A 24,319-nucleotide genomic window follows, 5' to 3' on the forward strand; every position below is an offset into this window, starting at 1 on the left:
AAGCATCCTTTGTCTTCCGACACTAAGTAGTCCCCCTCCTCCAGACTGGCAATCACCGCCGAAGTGATTCCAACTTGAACCTTTTCAGGAAGAAATTCAGATCTTTTAGATTTAGGATCGGTCTGACCGAGCCGTCCGGCTTCGGAACAACAAAGAGGCTTGAATAAAAACCACGCCCTTGTTGTGAGAACAGTACCAGGACCTGGTCTTGACATAATTTTTGGATTGCCGCTGTTACTGCTTCTCTCTCTGGCGGAGAAGCTGGCAAGGTCAATTTGAAAAATCGGCATGGGGGGAACGTCTTGAAACTCGAGTTTGTATCCCTGGGATACTATTTGCAACACCCAGGGATCCAGGCCAGACAGAATCCAATCCTGGCTGAAGAGTTTGAGACGTGCCCCCACCCGAGCAGCCTCCCGCAAGGGAGTTCCAGCGTCCTGCTGGGGATTTGGCAAAATTAGGGGTAGACTTCTGCTCTTGGGAACCTGGAGCCGGTGTGGGCTTCCTTCCCCTACCTGCAAAGAAGGGGGAACCTTTCGCCTTTTTGTATTTATTGGGCCGAAAGGACTGCATTTGCGGGTGATAGGACTTTTTTTTGCCGGTGCAGGCGCAGAGGGCAAAAATTTTGATTTACCTGCATCCAGGCCATCGCCAAATAAGGCCTCACCTTTATTTGGGAGAGCCTCCATGTCTCTTGTGGAATATTCATCCGCGTTCCACTGGCGAATCCATAACGCCCGCCTAGCCGATACTGCCATGGTAGCGGCTTGTGAACTCAAGAGTCCAATATCCTTCATTGCTTCCAGCATGTAGGCGGCAGCGGCCTTGATATTCCCTAACTTAAGGAGTATCTCATCTTTATCAATCGCGTCAATTTCTGATGACACGCTTTCTGACCGTTTTTCAATAGCGTGACTCACCCATGCTTAGGCAATAGTGGGCCTGAGCAGTGTACCATTGGTAACATAAATGGATTTCAATGTTGTTTCCATTTTGCGGTCTGCCGGCTCTTTAAGAGAAGCCGTGCCAGGTGCAGGGAGAATTACCTTCTTTGTCAACCTGGAAAGTGCACTGTCTAACACAAGGGGTGACTCCCATTTTTTCCTTAGCTTATCCTTTCCCAGTTGAAGACATGTGAATTCTTTTGGGAATACGACATTTTTTATCAGGATTCACCCACATCCCTTCAAACAGAGGATTTATTTCCCTTACATAAATAAGCCTTCTCCTGAGGTACAGGAGTGCTTTCTGTAACCTCCAACACGTCCCTTATAGCCACAATCATATATTGTATACTTTTTGCCAATTTATGATCCATCTCTCTGGATTCACTATTGTTGACACAAGAATCAGAATCAGTGTCGGTATCAGTGTTTACAACATTTGCAAATGGTCTCTAATGTGACCCAGTGGGGCCGCCCGCATAAGGAATAACAGTATCCTGAAAAATCACATCTTCCACAGATTTTCTCCAGCATGCAGCCTAAAGGCCCATACACATTAGACGATGTCGCTCTGTGAGCGACATCGTCTAACGTTTCCCCCTCCCGGGCCGGCCGGTCGGCGGCCGCCTGTATGCACTGAGCGATATGACAGCTCATATCGCTCAGTGACGTCACACCCCCGCCAGCCCTGCATGAAGGTCGTGGACGACAGTCCTCATCCTTCATGCATGCCCTACCGACAGCGACGATCGTTGCCGACCCGCGGCGCCGCGCATCGGTCGTCGCTGGCGGCATACACACTTAACGATAAAATGAGCGACGTCGCTCAAGGAGGGGGAAAATGAGCGACGTCGCTCATTATATCGTTAAGTGTGTATGGACCTTTAGATTCAGACTTATCCAATCTACGGTTAATCAGATGCATACTGTCACGTAGCGCCACCACATTACAACTGTGTCCCTAAAATGGCTTCCTCCGGGGAGGAACTCCCTGTCTCAGACATGCCTCACATGTGTACACCACACTCGCATACACACTGGGACTTATTTTGGGGACAGACCCACAGTAAAATCTGTCAGAGGGACACAGGATAGGAGCAGCCAGTTCACAAACCCAGCGCCAGTATTGCCTGTGAACACAGTATGTCCATAGCCCAAAAGCGCTTTTAAATAGTAATATACACTATCAAATGCTCCACAATCGCTTTGTGCCCCCCTTTATAGCACCCTGTACTTGTCAGAAGTGGAGGAGAGGACCAGCGTGTTCTCTGCAGCCTGAGGAGAGAGAGAAAATGGTGCTGTGTAGTGTGCTGGCTGCGTGAGGAAGAAGCTCCACCCCTCACATACTTGCCTACTTTCGGAAACAAGTTTCAGGGAGATTCTATACTGTATGAGAGGGTGCATGGCAAGATGCTGAAGGGGCGTGTCTAGCTCCACCTATGGGCGTGTCTACTGCCGCTCTGAGTGCTGTCCTGCAGTTGCACACAGGAGTCATTGCCACCCTACAAACACACACACACACACACACACACGGGTCAGTGCCACCCCACACACACGTCAGTGCCTCCGTACACTCACACTGGTCAGTGCCACCCTACACACACATACACACACACACAGATCAGTGCCACCTTACACACACACACATGGGTCAGTGCCACCCTTCACAAACGGGTCAGTGTCTCCCTACACACACACAAGTCAGTGTCACCCTACACACACACACACACACACACACACACACACACACACACAGGTCAGTGCTACCCTACACACACACACACACACGGGTCAGTGCTACCCTACACACATACAGGTCAGTGCCACCCTACACACACACAGGTCAGTGCCACCCTACACACACACAGGTCAGTGCCACCCTACACACACACACACACACACACACACACACGTCAGTGCCACCCTACACACACACACACGTCAGTGCCACCCTACACTCACACACACACGTCAGTGCCACCCTACACACACACATACATACACGGGTCAGTGCCAACACACACACACCAGTGCCACCCTACATTCACACACACTCATACAAACAGGGGTCAGTGCCACCCTACACACACACACACACACACACACACACACACACACACACACACACACACACACGTCAGTGTCACCCTACACACACACACAAGGGTCAGTGCTACCCTACACACACACACACACACACACACACACACACACACACGGGTCAGTGCCACCCTACCTACACACACACACACACACACACACACACACACACACACACACACACACACGGGTCAGTGCCACCCTACCTACACACACACACACACACAGGTCAGTGCCACCCTACACACACACACGTCAGTGCCACCCTACACTCACACACACACACACGTCAGTGCCACCCTACACACACACACACACACACGTCAGTGCCACCCTACACACACACACACACACACACACACACACACACACACACACACAGGTCAGTGCTACCCTACACACACACACACACACGGGTCAGTGCTACCCTACACACATACAGGTCAGTGCCACCCTACACACACACAGGTCAGTGCCACCCTACACACACACAGGTCAGTGCCACCCTACACACACACACACACACACACACACACGTCAGTGCCACCCTACACACACACACACGTCAGTGCCACCCTACACTCACACACACACGTCAGTGCCACCCTACACACACACATACATACACGGGTCAGTGCCAACACACACACCAGTGCCACCCTACATTCACACACACTCATACAAACAGGGGTCAGTGCCACCCCACACACACACACACACACACACACACACACACACACACGTCAGTGCCACCCTACACACACACACACACACACACACACACACACACACACACACACACACACATGGGTCAGTGCTACCCTACACGCACATGGGTCAGTGCCACCCTACACACACACACACACACACACACACACACACACACACGTCAGTGCCACCCTACACATACACGGGTCAGTGCCAACACACACACGTCAGTGCCACCCTACACACACACACACACTCATACAAACCGGGGTCAGTGCCACCCTACACACACACATACATACATACATACATACATACATACATACGTAAGTGCCAGCCTACAGTTACACGGGCCAATTCCAAACTATGGACACACGCTGTGGGTAGAACCATACACTCACCTTGGGACCAGGCACTCCATCTCCAGCCTCTCGTCCAAGTTCTCAGCCACCTCCTAGCTCAGTCTTCCTGCCAGAGCGGTTCTCCGTGCCTGGCCTGTCACTCCCCTTCCCAGATATCTCACTGCCCGCTGCTCCCAAAGTGCAGGGGCAGGGGGGAATGGGGATCCGCTGATGCTGCTGCTGCCGCCGGCGCTGCCGACCTATGTGGTCTCCATGCCTGCCCTGCCTGCACTGGTGAGCGGGAGGGAGATCACCGCTTGTAGGCATTGGTGTGCGGCTACGCATCCTGCGCCGCAGTGTATGGCCGTATCAAGCTCCGCCCCCGTCGCGTCAGGACCCAGGGGTCACACATGCACAACCCGGATTTTACATGGGGCTGGAGGATTCCGGGGGATTGAAGGCACTTTCCAGGGCAGCGGTAGACTGGCCGGGGAAACGGGAGCCTCCCGCAGAATGCGGGAGTGTCGGCAAGTATGACCCCTCAGTATCCATGGCAATATTTATACTGGAGGGGGTAGGGCTGTGCCAGCAGCATCTTATGCCCCCTTTTAGCCAGTTTGAGGTATTTTTCTTGCTGCCCAGGGTGCCCTCCCCCGCACCCTGCAGTGCCTGTGTGTGTGGGCAGCAATGGCGCGCTGCGCTCCCGCCAGCTGCACCGCACCTCAGCCGTCACTTACTTGACTGAAGATCATTCTTCTCATACTCGCCTGTCTTCTGACTTCTGGCTCTGCGAGGAGGGTGATGGCGTGCTGTGGGAGTGAGCATCTAGACACGGCTAGCGTTCAGTTCCATTCAGGAGCTAATGGTGTCCTGTCAGCCAGAAACAGAGCCATGAAACTCTGAGGAAGTTGGTTCTGCTTCTCCCCCCTCAGTCACACGAAGCAGGGAGTCGGATGCCAGCAGATCTCCCTGTAAATAAAAAACCTATCAAGTCTTTTCAGAGAAACTCAGTAGAGCTCCTCAGTCGACCTGGGCACATTTCTAAAACGGAGATCTGGAGGAGGGGCATAGAGCGAGGAGCCAGTTCACACCCAACGAAAAGTCTTTGGAGTGCCCATGTCTCCTGCGGATCCCGTCTATACCCCATGGTCTTGATGTCGTCCACAGCATCCTGTAGGACGTATGAGAAATGACAAATGTAAAGGGCATGAATCAGGTCTTTCTATTTTATTTATTTTAATTTCCCCCTGTGGTGGCCAATGTCTGGGCATGCACATTGCAAAACTGGGGTATAAGGTAGCTTTTCCTGCAAAGCCACGCCCCTTTACTCCTTATTGGAGCATATGCGCGCAAGTTCTTTACTTTTCTAATTGCAATGGGGGGGGGGGGGGGGACTTTTTTGGCTTAGGTGAGCAAAATTTCTAGTTACGCCACTGGTCATCTATTTGGGTTTTGCTAGATTCAAAAAATGCAAGATGTCTTTCAAGGGATTCCGTGTCTAGCAAGAGGAACACGGGACCAAATTCTAATTATTTAGAGCATGGGTCTTCAACCTGTGGCCCTTCAGCTGCTGTGGAACTACATATGCCAGTATGCACTGCCACAGTTTCCTATTAATGCATGCCAAAACTGAGGCAGAGCATGCTGGGATGTGTCGTTCCACAGCAGCTGGAGGGCTGCAGGTTGAAGACCCATGATTTAGAGGCATTGAGAGTTGGTACAGACATCATTTGGAGTAGATCTTTAGCTATGCTTCAGGACATCAGTACAGAATGTCACAAATATGGGGGCAGATACAATTCGCTCCCATCATGTGCGGCTGTGTGCACTTCTGGGTATCACTGTAAGTAAAGCATTGCTCGCACTTCTAAAGGATTCCATAAACAATACGCAACGTTTGTTTTCTTCAATATACCACAGAGTCTTGATGTGCGAGTTTCCTACAGAACTACACACAGTGCTATTTTTGTAGGAAAATAGGTTTAGGAACTGTGGGCAGGGCAACGTGGGCGGTGATGTGGGTGGAGCTACCAAAGGGGCGGGGCATCAATTGGAGCATAAACTTCTTCTTTTTTTTAAAACACATGTCCTCAGCAGAGTCATATGTGCACATAATGCCCCCAGCAGTGCCGTATATACACACATTGCCCCTGTGTCCACTGCTGCTGCCTCTGTTTCCATTTCCCCTGTCCGAGCCTGAGTGGAGGAGAGCGCAGCGCGCAACTCTCATTCCCCTCGCTGTGTCCCGCCTCTGGTGCAGCAGCCATCTGAAATATGGTGCCAGTTTGTGAGCCAATCAGGAGCTGCCGGTACGCAAGCTCTGAAGTGCACACAGCCGCACATGGTGAGAGCTAATTGTGTGTAGTAAGGGCTATTATTGGTGTGGAATGCTCCGGAACCCTTTTCCTGAAGCTCTTTTCTAAAATGACGTCACCATGAACGTCTGCGGCCCAGCCCTGTCTGCCCTGCCAGAGTGGAGGAGAGCGCAGCGTGCGTCTCTCCTTCCCCTTGCTGTGTCCCGTCTTCAGAAGCCAAATATTTTATTTTTACAATGTCTATGGGCGAAGGGGGTTGGTTCACATACCCCTCTTCTTTTTTTTTTTTTTTTTTTTTGTGCTCGCACTGGAAGCCAAATTGTCTAGAAAGAAACGGCCCTGACTGTAAGCATAGTTTTAAGAGGTCTATTTCATGAACTTAAAGGCTTGTTCTCCAGCAAGTTAGCTGGAGAAATCCTAACATTTTGTTTCTCTAAATGTAATATAGAGAAAAGTGCAGAGAAGTCAATGATTTTTGTTCTCTCTAGCTGACTTTGGTAAAAAAAAACAAAGGGGCCTATTTATTAACATTATTTGTACTAAAATCATGTGAAAGGGTGTTTTCACACCCTTTTCACATTATTTTAGTATCACCTGAATCGCTGAATGTATTAATGGGCTTTTGGAGCAGTTTTCATGAAACTGTTCCAAACCCTTAATTCACTTTTCTTTTTTTTTTCTTTTTCTTTTTTTATTTTAGTAACCCAGATCGCATTCCCCATACTTATAGTAAGAAATGCGATCTGACCAAATTTACTAAAAAAAAATGGTGAAAACCCCCCCACAATGAGCCCTGTGATAATTACGCCAGCTCAGGCTGGCGAAATTACAGGTCTCAACTGCGATATGCTGCCTCCTGGACTGATTTCTCTGTCCCCCGGCAGAGAACACTGTGCAGGGACTGGAGGACCGTGGCAGTATGATCAGCTCTGTGTTTCTACATAGACCACAGGCTGATCACTCAAGTGCAGGCTGCCTCCTGTCCCGAGCTCCTGCTTCCCAGCTAATTCTCCCCGCAGCGGGCTCCAGATACCCGCGGCCTGGCTCCAGTCACCAGCTGCCCGAATCACCCCTCCCGCCACCTCTGCTCTACCTCCCGCTGCTGCCCTAGCCACCCTGCACCCAGTTTTTTAAAAGAATAAATAAAACAAAGATTACAATCACCGGTGGAGGGTGAGCGGTGGTCTCCTCTCTGGCCGGCCGATCAGCTGTATGTGTGATAGCCCACTAGTATTAGGTATGCAAGATCTGCAGTCACTGTGTATAGTACATCACCCTTACCTTGCCCCGGCTGGTCATGGGTTCAGGCACAGTTACCAGAGGGTCCCCTGAAGAATCAGGTCTTTAACTACAAGTACATTGCGGGTGTGGACTACAGGTGTCGGTGCAGCGCATAAAGAATTGGGCGCCAGGCCATCTCAGAAAAACAGCATAAAGTTTATTTAAACATCAAACAGGGAGATTGCAGGGATAACTTGTGAACACTCCTCCAGCACAAAGCATAAGTTACAGTGGATCACACATCAGGGCACCTCCTCCAGCGCATCGCTTAGTCGCAGCGGCATATACATGGCAAACAGCATTACGTATCAGGGCATTCTGTGACCAGTAGTGCTACACATCAGGTGACCGTCTCTCTCTCTCTTACTTAGCGAGGATTCTTTTCCTTGGGGGCGCTTACTCACGCCGCGTGGCTTCCGACCACTTCACCCAGATACCTCTTGAGACTCACACCATTAGCACACTTTTCTCCTGGCATCACCCTTTCACTGGATTCTGCATACTGCTGCTCTTACACTGCGATGTCTCCCTCTGTCATCAAGTGCTTTGCTGTGGCTGCCATCACTCCCCACCAAAACATGTGGGGAGCTCTCACTGGGGCTACATCTTTCTGGCTAAATTCACCTCACTGTCTGCTCACTCTCCTCACTGACTGTCCTCTCTCTCTAGGCTGCTGCAGGACAACCTTTTTATAACCCTGCATTCCCAGGTACACATTCTATCTGGGATTTCCCGCTCTGTGTTTCCCGCTCTGAGTCTGCAAATGAGTGAGTCATGCCCTTTGCATTTTGCAGACTAATCTGTATAGCTATGAGCTGTGCTGTTAACTCCTTCTGTGCTGCAAGCCGTAGGCTGCTGGCACAGTGCTATGCAACTCCAGCAAACATTTTACTTTTATTAAAGTCATGCTGGCACCTGTAGTGCCACAGTTGATTTGGGCTGCAGTTTCAGGGTATCACATATGCAGTAAGCCGGAATGCAGTGAAAGGGCCAACTGGCACTTTACTGCATCCCAGCATAACACACACACATCAGCTTTTAAAAAACTGGGTGCAGGGGGGCTAGGGCAGCAGCGGAAGGCAGAGCAGAAGTGGCGGGAGGGGTGATTCGGGCAGCTGGTGACTGGAGCCGGGATGCGGGTGACAGGAGCCCGCAGCGGGGAGCATTGGCTGGTAAGTGGGGAGCAGGGGAGTTATGCAGGGACAGGAGAGGAGGTAGCGGGGACAAGAGGAAGGCAGTCGGCAGCGGAGCCGGCTCATGCGCAAACACTTATTCCTGTATTTTTTTTTCTGAACAATACAGTGATCTGTTTGAAGCTGATTCGCAGGGACAGAGCTTGGCCGCAAGCTTTGTCCCTGCATGCGATAATTGATACATCCATGCGATGTACTCCATTATCGCATAGCGTTTGGGAGAATTTATCACACCCCATCCGCCACCTCAGATGCGGATTGTGATAAATGTGCCCCAAAGTCCTTTACCGAGAATGTTGGATTGCATTTATTAAACTAATTTATTGTATGATTTTGTCGAATGCAGTTTATTCACTATGATCATAGATTTAATATTGCTGATGTGTCTCTTAATGCAGGAAGATGTACTGATTGTGAGCTCACTCCTTCCACATCCTGATACAGACTTCACATTCCTAACTCCCTTTCAAGATAAATATTATAAGGTTAGTTACATGGATCCCATCCAGCTCTCTCCTGTGCAGTGATGATTCTCTGGAAACCTGGTTTCCGACAATGGTGGATTATAAATTATAATAGGGATGGGTTACACAGTGCCTCTAGGTCCAGAGCTCTAGTGTGGTCCTAAGTAGGAGACTTTCATACTAATGTGTGACTTGTGGGTAGGGCAGCGCAAGCTTTCTCTGCACCCTAGGCAAAGCTTGAGCAAAGCACCCCATAACCTGCAAACCTCCCCCACCACCACCTCCTGGAGGGGAGATGCAGGCGGCCACTAGGTGGGATGAGGTAAATTGCATCATTATACATATACTGAAAAAAAGGGACATCACTCGGGGACTTATACAGTGAAAAAGAATATACACACAGTCACAAATATTTGAGTGACAACCATTTTTTTCTGCCTATGTACAGTATACATGTGAGCTGTCATGTTTAGAAATTGTATAGGACACTGCTGCTCCTATTGTGTTCCATCCCCCCATCTGTAAGTTCAGAACTGACTGCCCCTCCTCCATATGTACTGTATTGTGCCCCAGTGTCTGTTTTCCCTATTATGCTGTTTACAAGTGCAAACCACCTATTACATACCTCCCAACCAGAGGTGGCTCCAGAGGTGGAGCTGTAGCGCAGTCCAAATTTCAAATAGGGGAATCACACCAACTGCCACCCCAAACTGACTCACTGGCACTTGGTGTGACTCCCCTATTTTACATTTGGATTGCAATGCAGTCCCACCTCTGGAGCCGCCACTGCTCCCAACTGTCTTGATTTTTGCTGGAAAGTCCAGTTTTTTGGGGACTGCCCCACTATCCCACCCACGGGCCGCAGTGTCCCATGATGATGATGGTGGTGGTGGTGGGGGGGGGGTACAGTTGGGATACTCCCTGCTTCCTGTCACTCGCTGCTCTGTTAACAGAGCAAAGGTCACTAGATGCTGTGCGCATGTGCACAGCGTCTATTCACAGTGATGAAATGGGAGGCGTGGGTCATGTCATTTACGTGAAGCCATGCCCCCTTTTCAGGCGCTGGCGCATAGGAGTCCCGCATCTGGATCTCCATAAGTTGGGAGGCATGCCATCGGGCTGTAAGAACTGTACTGTCTGTGGTCCCACAGAAACCCCTATGGGTTACTTAGTGTACCTAAAAGTTGTTTCTTTGTTTTCCCTAGTAATTGGCAAGTAATACTCCAAAAAACCCCATAATGTAGTCAGGTGCTGCTTGCTGCTGGAGAGCCAGGATCCAGGGGCTTGGAGGAGGTGCATCAGGACTATGAGGAGCAGCCGTAGGGGCTGCCCTTGGGAGCCATAGTTACAGCCACCTCCTGTGTGTCTTTGCATGACTTGATGTTACACATATGAGCAGGAGAAAGTGCTGAGACATTGTTACAGCCTGATAACGGCACCTGACTAGACCCGCAGCAGCAGCCAGCACAGTGTAAAAGGAGGAGGCCGCTTACAGAGACAGCCTTCAAGTTTTTTTTCTAGATGAATTCAGTGGTGCACTCTAGGGGCCGGCGACCCTAGGCAGCCACCTAAAGCTGACTAATAGTAGAGCCGGCCCTGCTTGTGGGTACTAAAATAACGTGAAAATGTGTTTTTACGTTATTTTAGTATCACTTGAATGTATTAAAGAGCTTTTGGAGCAGTTTTCATGAAAAACGACTCCAAGTCCTTTAAATTCACGTATTTTAATTAAGCAGATCGCATTTCCCATTCTTATAATGGGAAATGTGGTCTGCTTGAAATTCACTAAGGGGAATTGTGAAAAAATACCAGGGGGGTGAAAAATAGTGATACGTGTGTGAAGCAGACTGCAAACTCTGTCCCTGCATGCGATAATACTTGTTGTGTATTCTATTATCGCAATGCAATTTTGTTCATATTTATCACAACCCATCACCATCTGAGATGCGGATTGGGATACATATGCCACTAAGCGCAACAGTCAGCTATGAACCTATATTACCAATGACATAGCTACTATAGGTGCAGGAAGTGCAGCTGCTATGGGGCCCAGAGCTGAGAGGGGCCCATCTTCCCTGTCAGTTACATGTGTCATATACTTTTTTCACTATTGGTTGGTGCATAGGAGTACTTACAAATTTTGCCTTGGAGCCTACAATAGATAAATAGTTATGCCCCTGTACCTGGTTATTGTAATGTGGCATAAAATGAACTGGAGGGCTTTATGTTGCATATTATTAACTAGAGCACTGTAATGTGGCACAAGATTAAGTGGAGGCACTATAGTATTGCATAATATGAACTGGTAACACTAATGTGCCATAATATGAACTGGGGGCACTGTATGTTCTAATGTGAATAGGGGGTACTGTGTTGCATAATGTGTACTGGCAGCCCTACAGCGTTACATAACATGAACTAGGGCTTTACTATGGTTCATAAAACAAACTAGGGCACTATTATGAGGAATAACATTAACAACTGCTGCAGAGAGGGGTCTCTCTAGATGCTTTCGGCCAGAAGCGCCTTCAAAATGTTGCTGTGGGGCATCCAAAGTTTTGGCTACGCCCCTGCATATTACCCTTTCTTTTCAAATAACCAGCATTCTCAGCATTCTAATAAACAGAATTCATTGATTGATTGATATATATATACCTTTACTAGAATAGGAGAGTTCCCCAAAAATTAGTTAGTACTTAAACTATATGAAAGAAATCGGGACTGCAACTGATGAAGCGCTGGCTAGTAAGATTAGGGTTAGACAGACAAAAGATTTCCTCCGTAGATGTGAACAGATGTAGAGGAGCAGCAGTGGCACTGGCAGAACGAGCTCTGACATCCCCCTCATTTGATTGCTGCCCCCCATGCTCTACAAAAGATAAGAAGAGTTGTGTAGGTCACCCAGTACCTAAGCGGTGCCTAAGACACCTAGTACCCTTCCATCATCCCCGACTGGATTGTAGTTAATTTAGCCATACTGTTTGGTTACTTGTCCTAAAGTGTTTGATAGTGTTTAGGTCATTGTAATCACTAAGGTTTGAGTGCCAGGCATGAAACTTTTTTTTTTTAATTCTCCTCTCCGTTATAACTTATTCTGCACACCTACGTTTAGTAATGACCAAAGATCTAACGCTCCTCTAAGGAAATGCCTTTGTACTTTGCGTAGGCAACCTATGCAATTAACATAAATGTGAGAGTCCATGAAACCTGAAGATTCCTTAGCGTGTGTAATTATTTATAAAGTTATGATTATTTCAGCTATGTCCTTGTTCTAATTCTACATGGTTTTCTTGCAGGAAAGTATGCATTATGGTGGAGTAACCATGTATGGCACATTACGTATTTAATGGTTTGGTGGCTTTTCCAAATATTGAAACATCAGCTGAATGACTGTTGCTCAGTAATGTTTTGTGGATGGTTTATTTATTTTTAAATATCTTATGTCTCAGGTATATCTGAAGCTGCGGCCCCATGTCAGGGAATTCCTTGAGACACTCTGTAAAATATATGAGGTGAGTAGAAAGAAAACCAATTGTACCATAAATGGTAAAAACGAATTAAGTTTCAGAGAGACAATATAATGGCCACTTTGGATTTCTTGATTTCAGTTCCTCTGAGGATCCAGCTTATTTTAAGTCCAGGAGATGTTTTGTCTCAAATAAAAAAATAAAAAATGCAAAAGTGCTTAAACTACATGGCTGATTACTGGCTAATGAGATAAATAAATGAATGCAAACTCTGATAATCAGTGTTTGGATGGTAGATTATCTTTAAATTCATATGCGTTTGGTATTCAGTGAAAACCACCTACATCTTGTTGCCTTACTTCCCTGATCACTCACCATCAAGTCAACCTTATTGTCACTTGGGCCTGGTCCCTTTCAGCTGACATGGCTCTATTAGGACTCTCGCACCACAGGACTTTCTAAGCCAGCTGAATTGCCAGGATCACGTACTATTAGTCTCCGCATGCCTGCACATACTAAGCCAACCACTAGGCAAGGTCAAGACTATATAGGGGGTATGACTGATGAGTTTTTGTTTGTTTTTTTCACAATGTTTCATTAATTTTTTAATCCAATTAGGATTGCTTGTTTAAAAAAAAAAAAAAAAATCACAAACACACAGGTTCAATGAAACCAGTGTGTTATAGCTAGCTGCAGCCACGTTTTCGCATGAAAATGTGGCTGCTTTCGGGGATTTGATTTTACCTGTCTGAGACAGGAGAAACAAAATCCCAGATAAACCGCAGCTTGATCTGGCTTATCGGGGCTACTTGGAAAGCCCCTGGTGAAGCAATTACCTGTGGTCACTGATAGCAAGGCATCAATCAGCAAGATCCTTACAAAGGTGAGCTGGTAAGCAGAGTGGTGGCCCTAGGTATAGGCAAACTAGGAAAATGCCTAGGGCATTTATAATGCTTAGGGGCATTCATTCCAAGCTTAGTGCCGGCTCAGAGTCAGCTTGACACAGAGCAGCAGTGGGACGTGCAGCAGCTCCCCATTTGCTGCTCTACTGCGATTGGAGCTCAGTAAAGCTCTGATTGGGCGGTAGCCTATACAGCTGAAACAGCAGCAGGAGCACACGAGCACTGACTGGGGGCATTGGGCAGTAACAAAAATGCTATTGAAAATGTCTCTCCCAAAATGGGTGCCACCTCAGAGGTACCTCTAGTAGCAGAAAACTTCCAAACGAAAAATGCTGGGACCGCTGACCATGGACTCCAAATGGGGTGTAGGGGGTTGGTATATTGCACATAAACCCCTGACAAAAAGCAGGAACACATCCACCATTGACAAAGTTTAAAGGTCTGTGTTGCTTTGACCTTAATGAGTGGGACATAATTTATAATAGGCATTACTGTGTGGTGTATAATATGGTGCAAGGGGCATTACTGTGTGATATAACGTGACACAATTGAATTGGGGTTACTACTTTGTGGTCATGCCCCTATCCAGAGAGACCACACTGTCTTCTATGTAATGTGAATAAGGTTGTACCACTGTGTGGCGTAATTTAATTGGCGGGCACTGGCTTCATGCCTATGAACAGGAGGAGTAGGCTGTCAGCTGTGTAATACAGGCACAGAGCCCCAGGTACTGCTGTGGCCAGGCGCACAGCAGTTCTGACATTTCTTCAATCACGATAGGTGCCTCGATATTCAGCCTGACAGCGGGGGGGGGGGGAGATATACTAAGCCAGGGGTGGCCAACCAGTCAGAGGGAAAGAGCGCAAAAATATCTGTAGTCAACTCAAAGAGCCGGTATTATGCTCACACCAAAGGTGCGCGTGCAACAAGTGGGGCATGGCCCAACTGGCACAAGGCCACACCTCATTGTTGTGCGCCCACCTTTGGTATGAGGTTTGTAGGAGCATGACCATGTGTCACACCCACATTTTTAGTTACACTGGGGGGGTAAGAAACACTGAAACAATAAAGATCCACATATAATACTCTGAAACACAGCCTCCCCCTTCACTCTGTGCCTCTCAGCCTGCCCTCCTTCACTCTGTGCCTCTCAGCCTGCCCCCCATTTATTCTGTGTGTCTCAGCCTGCTTCCTTTTCACTGTGTCTCTCAGCCTGCTTCCTTTTCACTGTGTCTCTCAGCCTGCTTCACCTTCGCTCTGTGCCTCTCAGCTGGCTCCTCCTTCACTCTGTGCCTCTCAGCCTGCCCTCCTTCACACTGTGCCTGTCAGCTGACTCCCCCTTCACTCTGTGCCTCTCAGCCTGCCCTCCTTCACACTGTGCCTGTCAGCTGGCTCCCCCTTCACTCCGTGCCTCTCTGCTTGTTCCCCCTTCCCTCTGTGTCTTTTAGCATCCTCTCCCTCTATCTCTCCCCTCTTCGGTCACTGGTAGCATGAAGTGTGCCGGCATACAGTGAGGCCAGACAGGTGCCGCTTCTTCACGGCAATGGCAGGAGTCCTATACAGGGCAGGTGATGTGGCAATGATGTAGTGCCAGTGTGGCACTCCTGCCTCCACTCCCAGCAGCCCTGCAAGGTGGGAGCCGGCCGCGTGTCAGTGTGTAGAGTGCAGACTGTCAGGAGCCACATCAGTGAGAAGAAAGAGCCACATGTGGCTCAAGAGCCACGCGTTGGCCACCACTGTACTAAGCCTTGAAAAGTGATAAATTTCACGGTAATAAAGTACCTGCCAATCAGCAGAGGCGTAAGGGGTGGGGCCACACATCTGCATAGTCCACTCCTCCGTACTTGAGGAAACTTTGTGACCGGGCACTGGCTATGGCAATAAATAGCGCACGGTCCATTGCTGTATTGCTGCAGCCGTAGGTACCAGCGGTTTGCCCAAAATGCTAAAAAAGGGACCGGCCCAGGGGTCTCTGTCCCCCTGGCCAGCCTGCCACTGACTTCCTGTCCGCGACTCCCCTCCACCTTTTAATACCTGACTCCCACCTCTGCCTCAGCCAGTGGTGTCAAGGGGGGAGGGCAGATACTCCTTAGCCGGGCCTGTTGGAGGGGTCCGGGTTCCGCTACTCCCCTCACCCCTTGCACAGAGCCGTAGTGTAGGGGGAGAGAGGGATGCCAGCAGCCTCTCTCCCCAGCCGAGCACATGCTGCTGGGTGCCAGGCTAGGAAGATGGACAGCTGCAGCAGAATCCCTCTCTATCCCTGTGTGTGGTAGCAATCGCACCCGTACACCATAACGGATACCCTCTGCGACTGTACACAAGTATTCTTTGAACATTAGGTCTGACTACACCCCCGACATATTAGCAATGCCCCCAACCCCTTTTATCTGGAACTTGGCAGAACTGTTGGCGCCCCTGGCCCCAGTACCCCACCTCTGAATCTTGCCCCCAACACCCAATTTCTGCCTTCTGTTCCCAGCACCTCACCTCTGCCTCTTGTCCCCAGCACCCCATCTCTGCCTCTTGTCCCCAGCACCCCATCTCTGCCTTCTGTTCCCAGCACCCCATCTCTGCCTCTTGTTCCCAGCACCCCATCTCTGCCTCTTGTCCCCAGCACCCCATCTCTGCCTTCTGTTCCCAGCACCTTACCTCTGCCTGTTGTCCCTTGCTCCCCATCTCTGCCTTCTGTTCCCAGCACCCCATCTCTGCCTCTTGTCCCCAGCACCCCATCTCTGCCTTCTGTTCCAAGCACCCCATCTCTGCCTCTTGTCCCCAGCACCCCATCTCTGCCTTCTGTTCCCAGCACCTTACCTCTGCCTGTTGTCCCTTGCTCCCCATCTCTGCCTTCTGTTCCCAGCACCTTACCTCTGCCTCTTGTCCCCAGCACCCCATCTCTGCCTTCTGTTCCCAGCACCCCATCTCTGCCTCTTGTCCCCAGCACCCCATCTCTGCCTTCTGTTCCCAGCACCCCATCTCTGCCTCATGTCCCCAGCACCCCATCTCTGCCTTCTGTTCCCAGCACCTTACCTCTGCCTCTTGTCCCCAGCACCCCACCTCTGCCTCTTGTCCCCAGCACCCCATCTCTGCCTCTTGTCCCCAGCACCTCACCTCTGCCTCTTGTCCCCAGCACCTCACCTCTGCCTCTTGTCCCCAGCACCTCACCTCTGCCTCTTGTCCCCAGCACCTCACCTCTGCCTCTTGTCCCCAGCACCCCATCTCTGCCTCTTGTCCCCAGCACCCCATCTCTGCCTCTTGTCCCCAGCACCCCATCTCTGCCTCTTGTCCCCAGCACCTCACCTCTGCCTCTTGTCCCCAGCACCCCATCTCTGCCTCTTGTCCCCAGCACCCCATCTCTGCCTCTTGTCCCCAGCACCCCATCTCTGCCTCTTGTCCCCAGCACCTCATCTCTGCCTCTTGTCCCCAGCACCTCACCTCTGCCTGTTGTCCCCAGCACCTCACCTCTGCCTGTTGTCCCCAGCACCCCATCTGCTCTGAATAAAATAAAGGACAGAAGCCTTTGTTTAGACAGACAACTTTTGGTCAATATTGGTGAAGTATATTGTTAGCTGTGAGGTAGTCAAAATTGCCTGGAAACACTGGAAATTAATGTTGTTGAGGTTAATAATGCTGTAGGAACAAAAATAGGTCCAAATAATGATTTTAGCTGTTTATCAATTTTTATGAAAACCAAACTAAATCCAAACCAAAACACTAGAGGGTTGTTTTGCCAAACTTAAAAGACAAACCCAAAACACAGAGGCTGTTTTGAAAACAAAAATCAAGAAGCAAGGGTCGGCAGCAGAGGTGTAGCTAGGTTCCATGGTGCCTGGAGCAAGGGTATGTTTTGGTGCCCCCCTCCCCTGTGCTGAAATGGGGGACCTGGCCAACATGTGGTGGCATGTTACATTTGAAAAGAAAAAATATTTAAAATCCTAAATTAGTGACAGGGACTGTTCTAGACCTTGTGGAGCTCAGTGCGAAAGTTTCGTTTACGTGCCCCCGTGTTTAAAATATGGACAGTGCATGCAGAAGGCGCGTATCTAAAATATAGGGGCGTGGATTCATGGGAGGGAGTGTGCCACATAATAGTACCAATTCACATTACACCGCACAGTAGTGTCTGCTATGTACACTACATTACACCACACAGTAGTACTAGAGATGAGCGGGTTCGGTTTCTCTGAATCCGAACCCGCACGAACTTCATGTTTTTTTTCACGGGTCCGAGCGACTCGGATCTTCCCGCCTTGCTCGGTTAACCCGAGCGCGCCCGAACGTCATCATGACGCTGTCGGATTCTCGCGAGGCTCGGATTCTATCGCGAGACTCGGATTCTATATAAGGAGCCGCGCGTCGCCGCCATTTTCACACGTGCATTGAGATTGATAGGGAGAGGACGTGGCTGGCGTCCTCTCCGTTTAGAATAGATTAGAGAGACACTTGATTTACTAATTTTGGGGAGCATTAGGAGTACTCAGTACAGTGCAGAGTTTTGCTGATAGTGACCACCAGTTTTATTTATAATCCGTTCTCTGCCTGAAAAAAGCGATACACAGCACACAGTGACTCAGTCACATACCATATCTGTGTGCACTGCTCAGGCTCAGGCCAGTGTGCTGCATCATCTATTATCTATATATAATATTATATATATCTGATTATCTGTCTGACTGCTCAGCTCACACAGCTTATAATTGTGGGGGAGACTGGGGAGCACTACTGCAGTGCCAGTTATAGGTTATAGCAGGAGCCAGGAGTACATAATATATTATATAGTGAGTGACCACCAGACACACAGTGCAGTTTATTTAATATATCCGTTCTCTGCCTGAAAAAAGCGATACACACAGTGACTCAGTCAGTCACATACCATATCTGTGTGCACTGCTCAGGCTCAGGCCAGTGTGCTGCATCATCTATATATATTATATATCTGTCTGACTGCTCAGCTCACACAGCTTATAATTGTGGGGGAGACTGGGGAGCACTACTGCAGTGCCAGTTATAGGTTATAGCAGGAGCCAGGAGTACATAATATTATATTAAAACAGTGCACACTTTTGCTGCAGGAGTGCCACTGCCAGTGTGACTAGTGACCAGTGACCTGACCACCAGTATATATAATATTAGTAGTATACTATCTCTTTATCAACCAGTCTATATTAGCAGCAGACACAGTACAGTGCGGTAGTTCACGGCTGTGGCTACCTCTGTGTCGGCACTCGGCAGCCCGTCCATAATTGTATATACCACCTAACCGTGGTTTTTTTTTCTTTCTTTATACATACATACTAGTTACGAGTATACTATCTCTTTATCAACCAGTCTATATTAGCAGCAGACACAGTACAGTGCGGTAGTTCACGGCTGTGGCTACCTCTGTGTCGGCACTCGGCAGCCCGTCCATAATTGTATATACCACCTAACCGTGGGTTTTTTTTCTTTCTTTATACATACATACTAGTTACGAGTATACTATCTCTTTATCAACCAGTCTATATATTAGCAGCAGACACAGTACAGTGTGGTAGTTCACGGCTGTGGCTACCTCTGTGTCTGCACTCGGCAGCCCGTCCATAATTGTATATACCACCTAACCGTGGTTTTTTTTTCTTTCTTTATACATACATACTAGTTACGAGTATACTATCTCTTTATCAACCAGTCTATATATTAGCAGCAGACACAGTACAGTGCGGTAGTTCATGGCTGTGGCTACCTCTGTGTCGGCACTCGGCAGCCCGTCCATAATTGTATATACCACCTAACCGTGGTTTTTTTTTCTTTCTTTATACATACATACTAGTTACGAGTATACTATCTCTTTATCAACCAGTCTATATATTAGCAGCAGACACAGTACAGTGCGGTAGTTCACGGCTGTGGCTACCTCTGTGTCGGCACTCGGCAGCCCGTCCATAATTGTATATACCACCTAACCGTGGTTTTTTTTTCTTTCTTTATACATACATACTAGTTACGAGTATACTATCTCTTTATCAACCAGTCTATATATTAGCAGCAGACACAGTACAGTGCGGTAGTTCACGGCTGTGGCTACCTCTGTGTCGGCACTCGGCAGCCCGTCCATAATTGTATATACCACCTAACCGTGGTTTTTTTTTCTTTCTTTATACATACATACTAGTTACGAGTATACTATCTCTTTATCAACCAGTCTATATATTAGCAGCAGACACAGTACAGTGCGGTAGTTCACGGCTGTGGCTACCTCTGTGTCGGCACTCGGCAGCCCGTCCATAATTGTATACTAGTATCCAATCCATCCATCTCCATTGTTTACCTGAGGTGCCTTTTAGTTGTGCCTATTAAAATATGGAGAACAAAAATGTTGAGGTTCCAAAATTAGGGAAAGATCAAGATCCACTTCCACCTCGTGCTGAAGCTGCTGCCACTAGTCATGGCCGAGACGATGAAATGCCAGCAACGTCGTCTGCCAAGGCCGATGCCCAATGGCATAGTACAGAGCATGTCAAAACCAAAACACCAAATATCAGTAAAAAAAGGACTCCAAAACCTAAAATAAAATTGTCGGAGGAGAAGCGTAAACTTGCCAATATGCCATTTACCACACGGAGTGGCAAGGAACGGCTGAGGCCCTGGCCTATGTTCATGGCTAGTGGTTCAGCTTCACATGAGGATGGAAGCACTCAGCCTCTCGCTAGAAAACTGAAAAGACTCAAGCTGGCAAAAGCACCGCAAAGAACTGTGCGTTCTTTGAAATCCCAAATCCACAAGGAGAGTCCAATTGTGTCGGTTGCGATGCCTGACCTTCCCAACACTGGACGTGAAGAGCATGCGCCTTCCACCATTTGCACGCCCCCTGCAAGTGCTGGAAGGAGCACCCGCAGTCCAGTTCCTGATAGTCAGATTGAAGATGTCAGTGTTGAAGTACACCAGGATGAGGAGGATATGGGTGTTGCTGGCGCTGGGGAGGAAATTGACCAGGAGGATTCTGATGGTGAGGTGGTTTGTTTAAGTCAGGCACCCGGGGAGACACCTGTTGTCCGTGGGAGGAATATGGCCGTTGACATGCCAGGTGAAAATACCAAAAAAATCAGCTCTTCGGTGTGGAGGTATTTCACCAGAAATGCGGACAACAGGTGTCAAGCCGTGTGTTCCCTTTGTCAAGCTGTAATAAGTAGGGGTAAGGACGTTAACCACCTCGGAACATCCTCCCTTATACGTCACCTGCAGCGCATTCATAATAAGTCAGTGACAAGTTCAAAAACTTTGGGTGACAGCGGAAGCAGTCCACTGACCAGTAAATCCCTTCCTCTTGTAACCAAGCTCACGCAAACCACCCCACCAACTCCCTCAGTGTCAATTTCCTCCTTCCCCAGGAATGCCAATAGTCCTGCAGGCCATGTCACTGGCAATTCTGACGAGTCCTCTCCTGCCTGGGATTCCTCCGATGCATCCTTGCGTGTAACGCCTACTGCTGCTGGCGCTGCTGTTGTTGCCGCTGGGAGTCGATGGTCATCCCAGAGGGGAAGTCGTAAGCCCACTTGTACTACTTCCAGTAAGCAATTGACTGTTCAACAGTCCTTTGCGAGGAAGATGAAATATCACAGCAGTCATCCTACTGCAAAGCGGATAACTGAGTCCTTGACAACTATGTTGGTGTTAGACGTGCGTCCGGTATCCGCCGTTAGTTCACAGGGAACTAGACAATTTATTGAGGCAGTGTGCCCCCGTTACCAAATACCATCTAGGTTCCACTTCTCTAGGCAGGCGATACCGAGAATGTACACGGACGTCAGAAAAAGACTCACCAGTGTCCTAAAAAATGCAGTTGTACCCAATGTCCACTTAACCACGGACATGTGGACAAGTGGAGCAGGGCAGGGTCAGGACTATATGACTGTGACAGCCCACTGGGTAGATGTATGGACTCCCGCCGCAAGAACAGCAGCGGCGGCACCAGTAGCAGCATCTCGCAAACGCCAACTCTTTCCTAGGCAGGCTACGCTTTGTATCACCGCTTTCCAGAATACGCACACAGCTGAAAACCTCTTACGGCAACTGAGGAAGATCATCGCGGAATGGCTTACCCCAATTGGACTCTCCTGTGGATTTGTGGCATCGGACAACGCCAGCAATATTGTGTGTGCATTAAATATGGGCAAATTCCAGCACGTCCCATGTTTTGCACATACCTTGAATTTGGTGGTGCAGAATTTTTTAAAAAACGACACGGGCGTGCAAGAGATGCTGTCGGTGGCCAGAAAAATTGCGGGACACTTTCGGCGTACAGGCACCACGTACAGAAGACTGGAGCACCACCAAAAACTACTGAACCTGCCCTGCCATCATCTGAAGCAAGAAGTGGTAACGAGGTGGAATTCAACCCTCTATATGCTTCAGAGGTTGGAGGAGCAGCAAAAGGCCATTCAAGCCTATACAATTGAGCACGATATAGTAGGTGGAATGCACCTGTCTCAAGTGCAGTGGAGAATGATTTCAACGTTGTGCAAGGTTCTGATGCCCTTTGAACTTGCCACACGTGAAGTCAGTTCAGACACTGCCAGCCTGAGTCAGGTCATTCCCCTCATCAGGCTTTTGCAGAAGAAGCTGGAGGCATTGAAGAAGGAGCTAAAAGGGAGCGATTCCGCTAGGCATGTGGGACTTGTGGATGCAGCCCTTCGCTTAACAAGGATTCACGGGTGGTCAATCTGTTGAAATCAGAGCACTACATTTTGGCCACCGTGCTCGATCCTAGATTTAAAGCCTACCTTGGATCTCTCTTTCCGGCAGACTGCTGGGGTTGAAAGACCTGCTGGTGACAAAATTGTCAAGTCAAGCGGAACGCGACCTGTCAACATCTCCTTCACATTCTCCCGCAACTGGGGGTGCGAGGAAAAGGCTCAGAATTCCGAGCCCACCCGCTGGCGGTGATGCAGGGCAGTCTGGAGCGACTGCTGATGCTGACATCTGGTCCGGACTGAAGGACCTGACAACGATTACGGACATGTCGTCTACTGTCACTGCATATGATTCTCTCAACATTGATAGAATGGTGGAGGATTATATGAGTGACCGCATCCAAGTAGGCACGTCACACAGTCCGTACTTATGCTGGCAGGAAAAAGAGGCAATTTGGAGGCCCTTGCACAAACTGGCTTTATTCTACCTAAGTTGCCCTCCCACAAGTGTGTACTCCGAAAGAGTGTTTAGTGCCGCCGCTCACCTTGTCAGCAATCGGCGTACGAGGTTACATCCAGAAAATGTGGAGAAGATGATCATTAAAATGAATTATAATCAATTCCTCCGCGGAGACATTGACCAGCAGCAATTGCCTCCACAAAGTACACAGGGAGCTGAGATGGTGGATTCCAGTGGGGACGAATTGATAATCTGTGAGGAGGGGGATGTACACGGTGATATATCGGAGGGTGAAGATGAGGTGGACATCTTGCCTCTGTAGAGCCAGTTTGTGCAAGGAGAGATTAATTGCTTCTTTTTTGGGGGGGGGGTCCAAACCAACCCGTCATATCAGTCACAGTCGTGTGGCAGACCCTGTCACTGAAATGATGGGTTGGTTAAAGTGTGCACAAGTCCTGTTTTGTTTATACAACATAAGGGTGGGTGGGAGGGCCCAAGGACAATTCCATCTTGCACCTCTTTTTTCTTTTCTTTTTCTTTGCATCATGTGCTGATTGGGGAGGGTTTTTTGGAAGGGACATCCTGCGTGACACTGCAGTGCCACTCCTAGATGGGCCCGGTGTTTGTGTCGGCCACTAGGGTCGCTAATCTTACTCACACAGCTACCTCATTGCGCCTCTTTTTTTCTTTGCGTCATGTGCTGTTTGGGGAGGGTTTTTTGGAAGGGACATCCTGCGTGACACTGCAGTGCCACTCCTAGATGGGCCCGGTGTTTGAGTCGGCCACTAGGGTCGCTAATCTTACTCACACAGTCAGCTACCTCATTGCGCCTCTTTTTTTTCTTTGCGTCATGTGCTGTTTGGGGAGGGTTTTTTGGAAGGGACATCCTGCGTGACACTGCAGTGCCACTCCTAGATGGGCCCGGTGTTTGTGTCGGCCACTAGGGTCGCTAATCTTACTCACACAGCTACCTCATTGCGCCTCTTTTTTTCTTTGCGTCATGTGCTGTTTGGGGAGGGTTTTTTGGAAGGGACATCCTGCGTGACACTGCAGTGCCACTCCTAGATGGGCCCGGTGTTTGTGTCGGCCACTAGGGTCGCTAATCTTACTCACACAGCTACCTCATTGCGCCTCTTTTTTTCTTTGCGTCATGTGCTGTTTGGGGAGGGTTTTTTGGAAGGGACATCCTGCGTGACACTGCAGTGCCACTCCTAGATGGGCCCGGTGTTTGTGTCGGCCACTAGGGTCGCTAATCTTACTCACACAGCTACCTCATTGCGCCTCTTTTTTTCTTTGCGTCATGTGCTGTTTGGGGAGGGTTTTTTGGAAGGGACATCCTGCGTGACACTGCAGTGCCACTCCTAGATGGGCCCGGTGTTTGTGTCGGCCACTAGGGTCGCTAATCTTACTCACACAGCTACCTCATTGCGCCTCCTTTTTTTCTTTGCGTCATGTGCTGTTTGGGGAGGGTTTTTTGG

The 24,319-nt window shown here is 48.9% G+C and overlaps 1 protein-coding gene across 7 annotated transcripts in view; it reads left to right on the top strand.

Moving 5' to 3' along the window:
• Positions 1–24,319, top strand: part of LOC134901174 (CTD small phosphatase-like protein 2) — a 52,419-nt gene that overhangs the window by 22,100 nt on the left and 6,000 nt on the right. For 5 of the 7 annotated variants that reach the window (XM_063914296.1, XM_063914299.1, XM_063914295.1 and 2 more), the window contains 2 exons: positions 9,281–9,367; positions 12,796–12,858. In XM_063914296.1, the coding sequence (XP_063770366.1) occupies positions 9,281–9,367; positions 12,796–12,858 (150 nt within the window). The remainder of the gene's footprint in view (positions 1–9,280; positions 9,368–12,795; positions 12,859–24,319) is intronic. The other 2 variants (XM_063914298.1, XM_063914301.1) reach the window with 1 other exon arrangement.

This window comes from Pseudophryne corroboree, chromosome 1, assembly GCF_028390025.1.
Source record: "Pseudophryne corroboree isolate aPseCor3 chromosome 1, aPseCor3.hap2, whole genome shotgun sequence".
NCBI lineage: Eukaryota > Metazoa > Chordata > Amphibia > Anura > Myobatrachidae > Pseudophryne > Pseudophryne corroboree.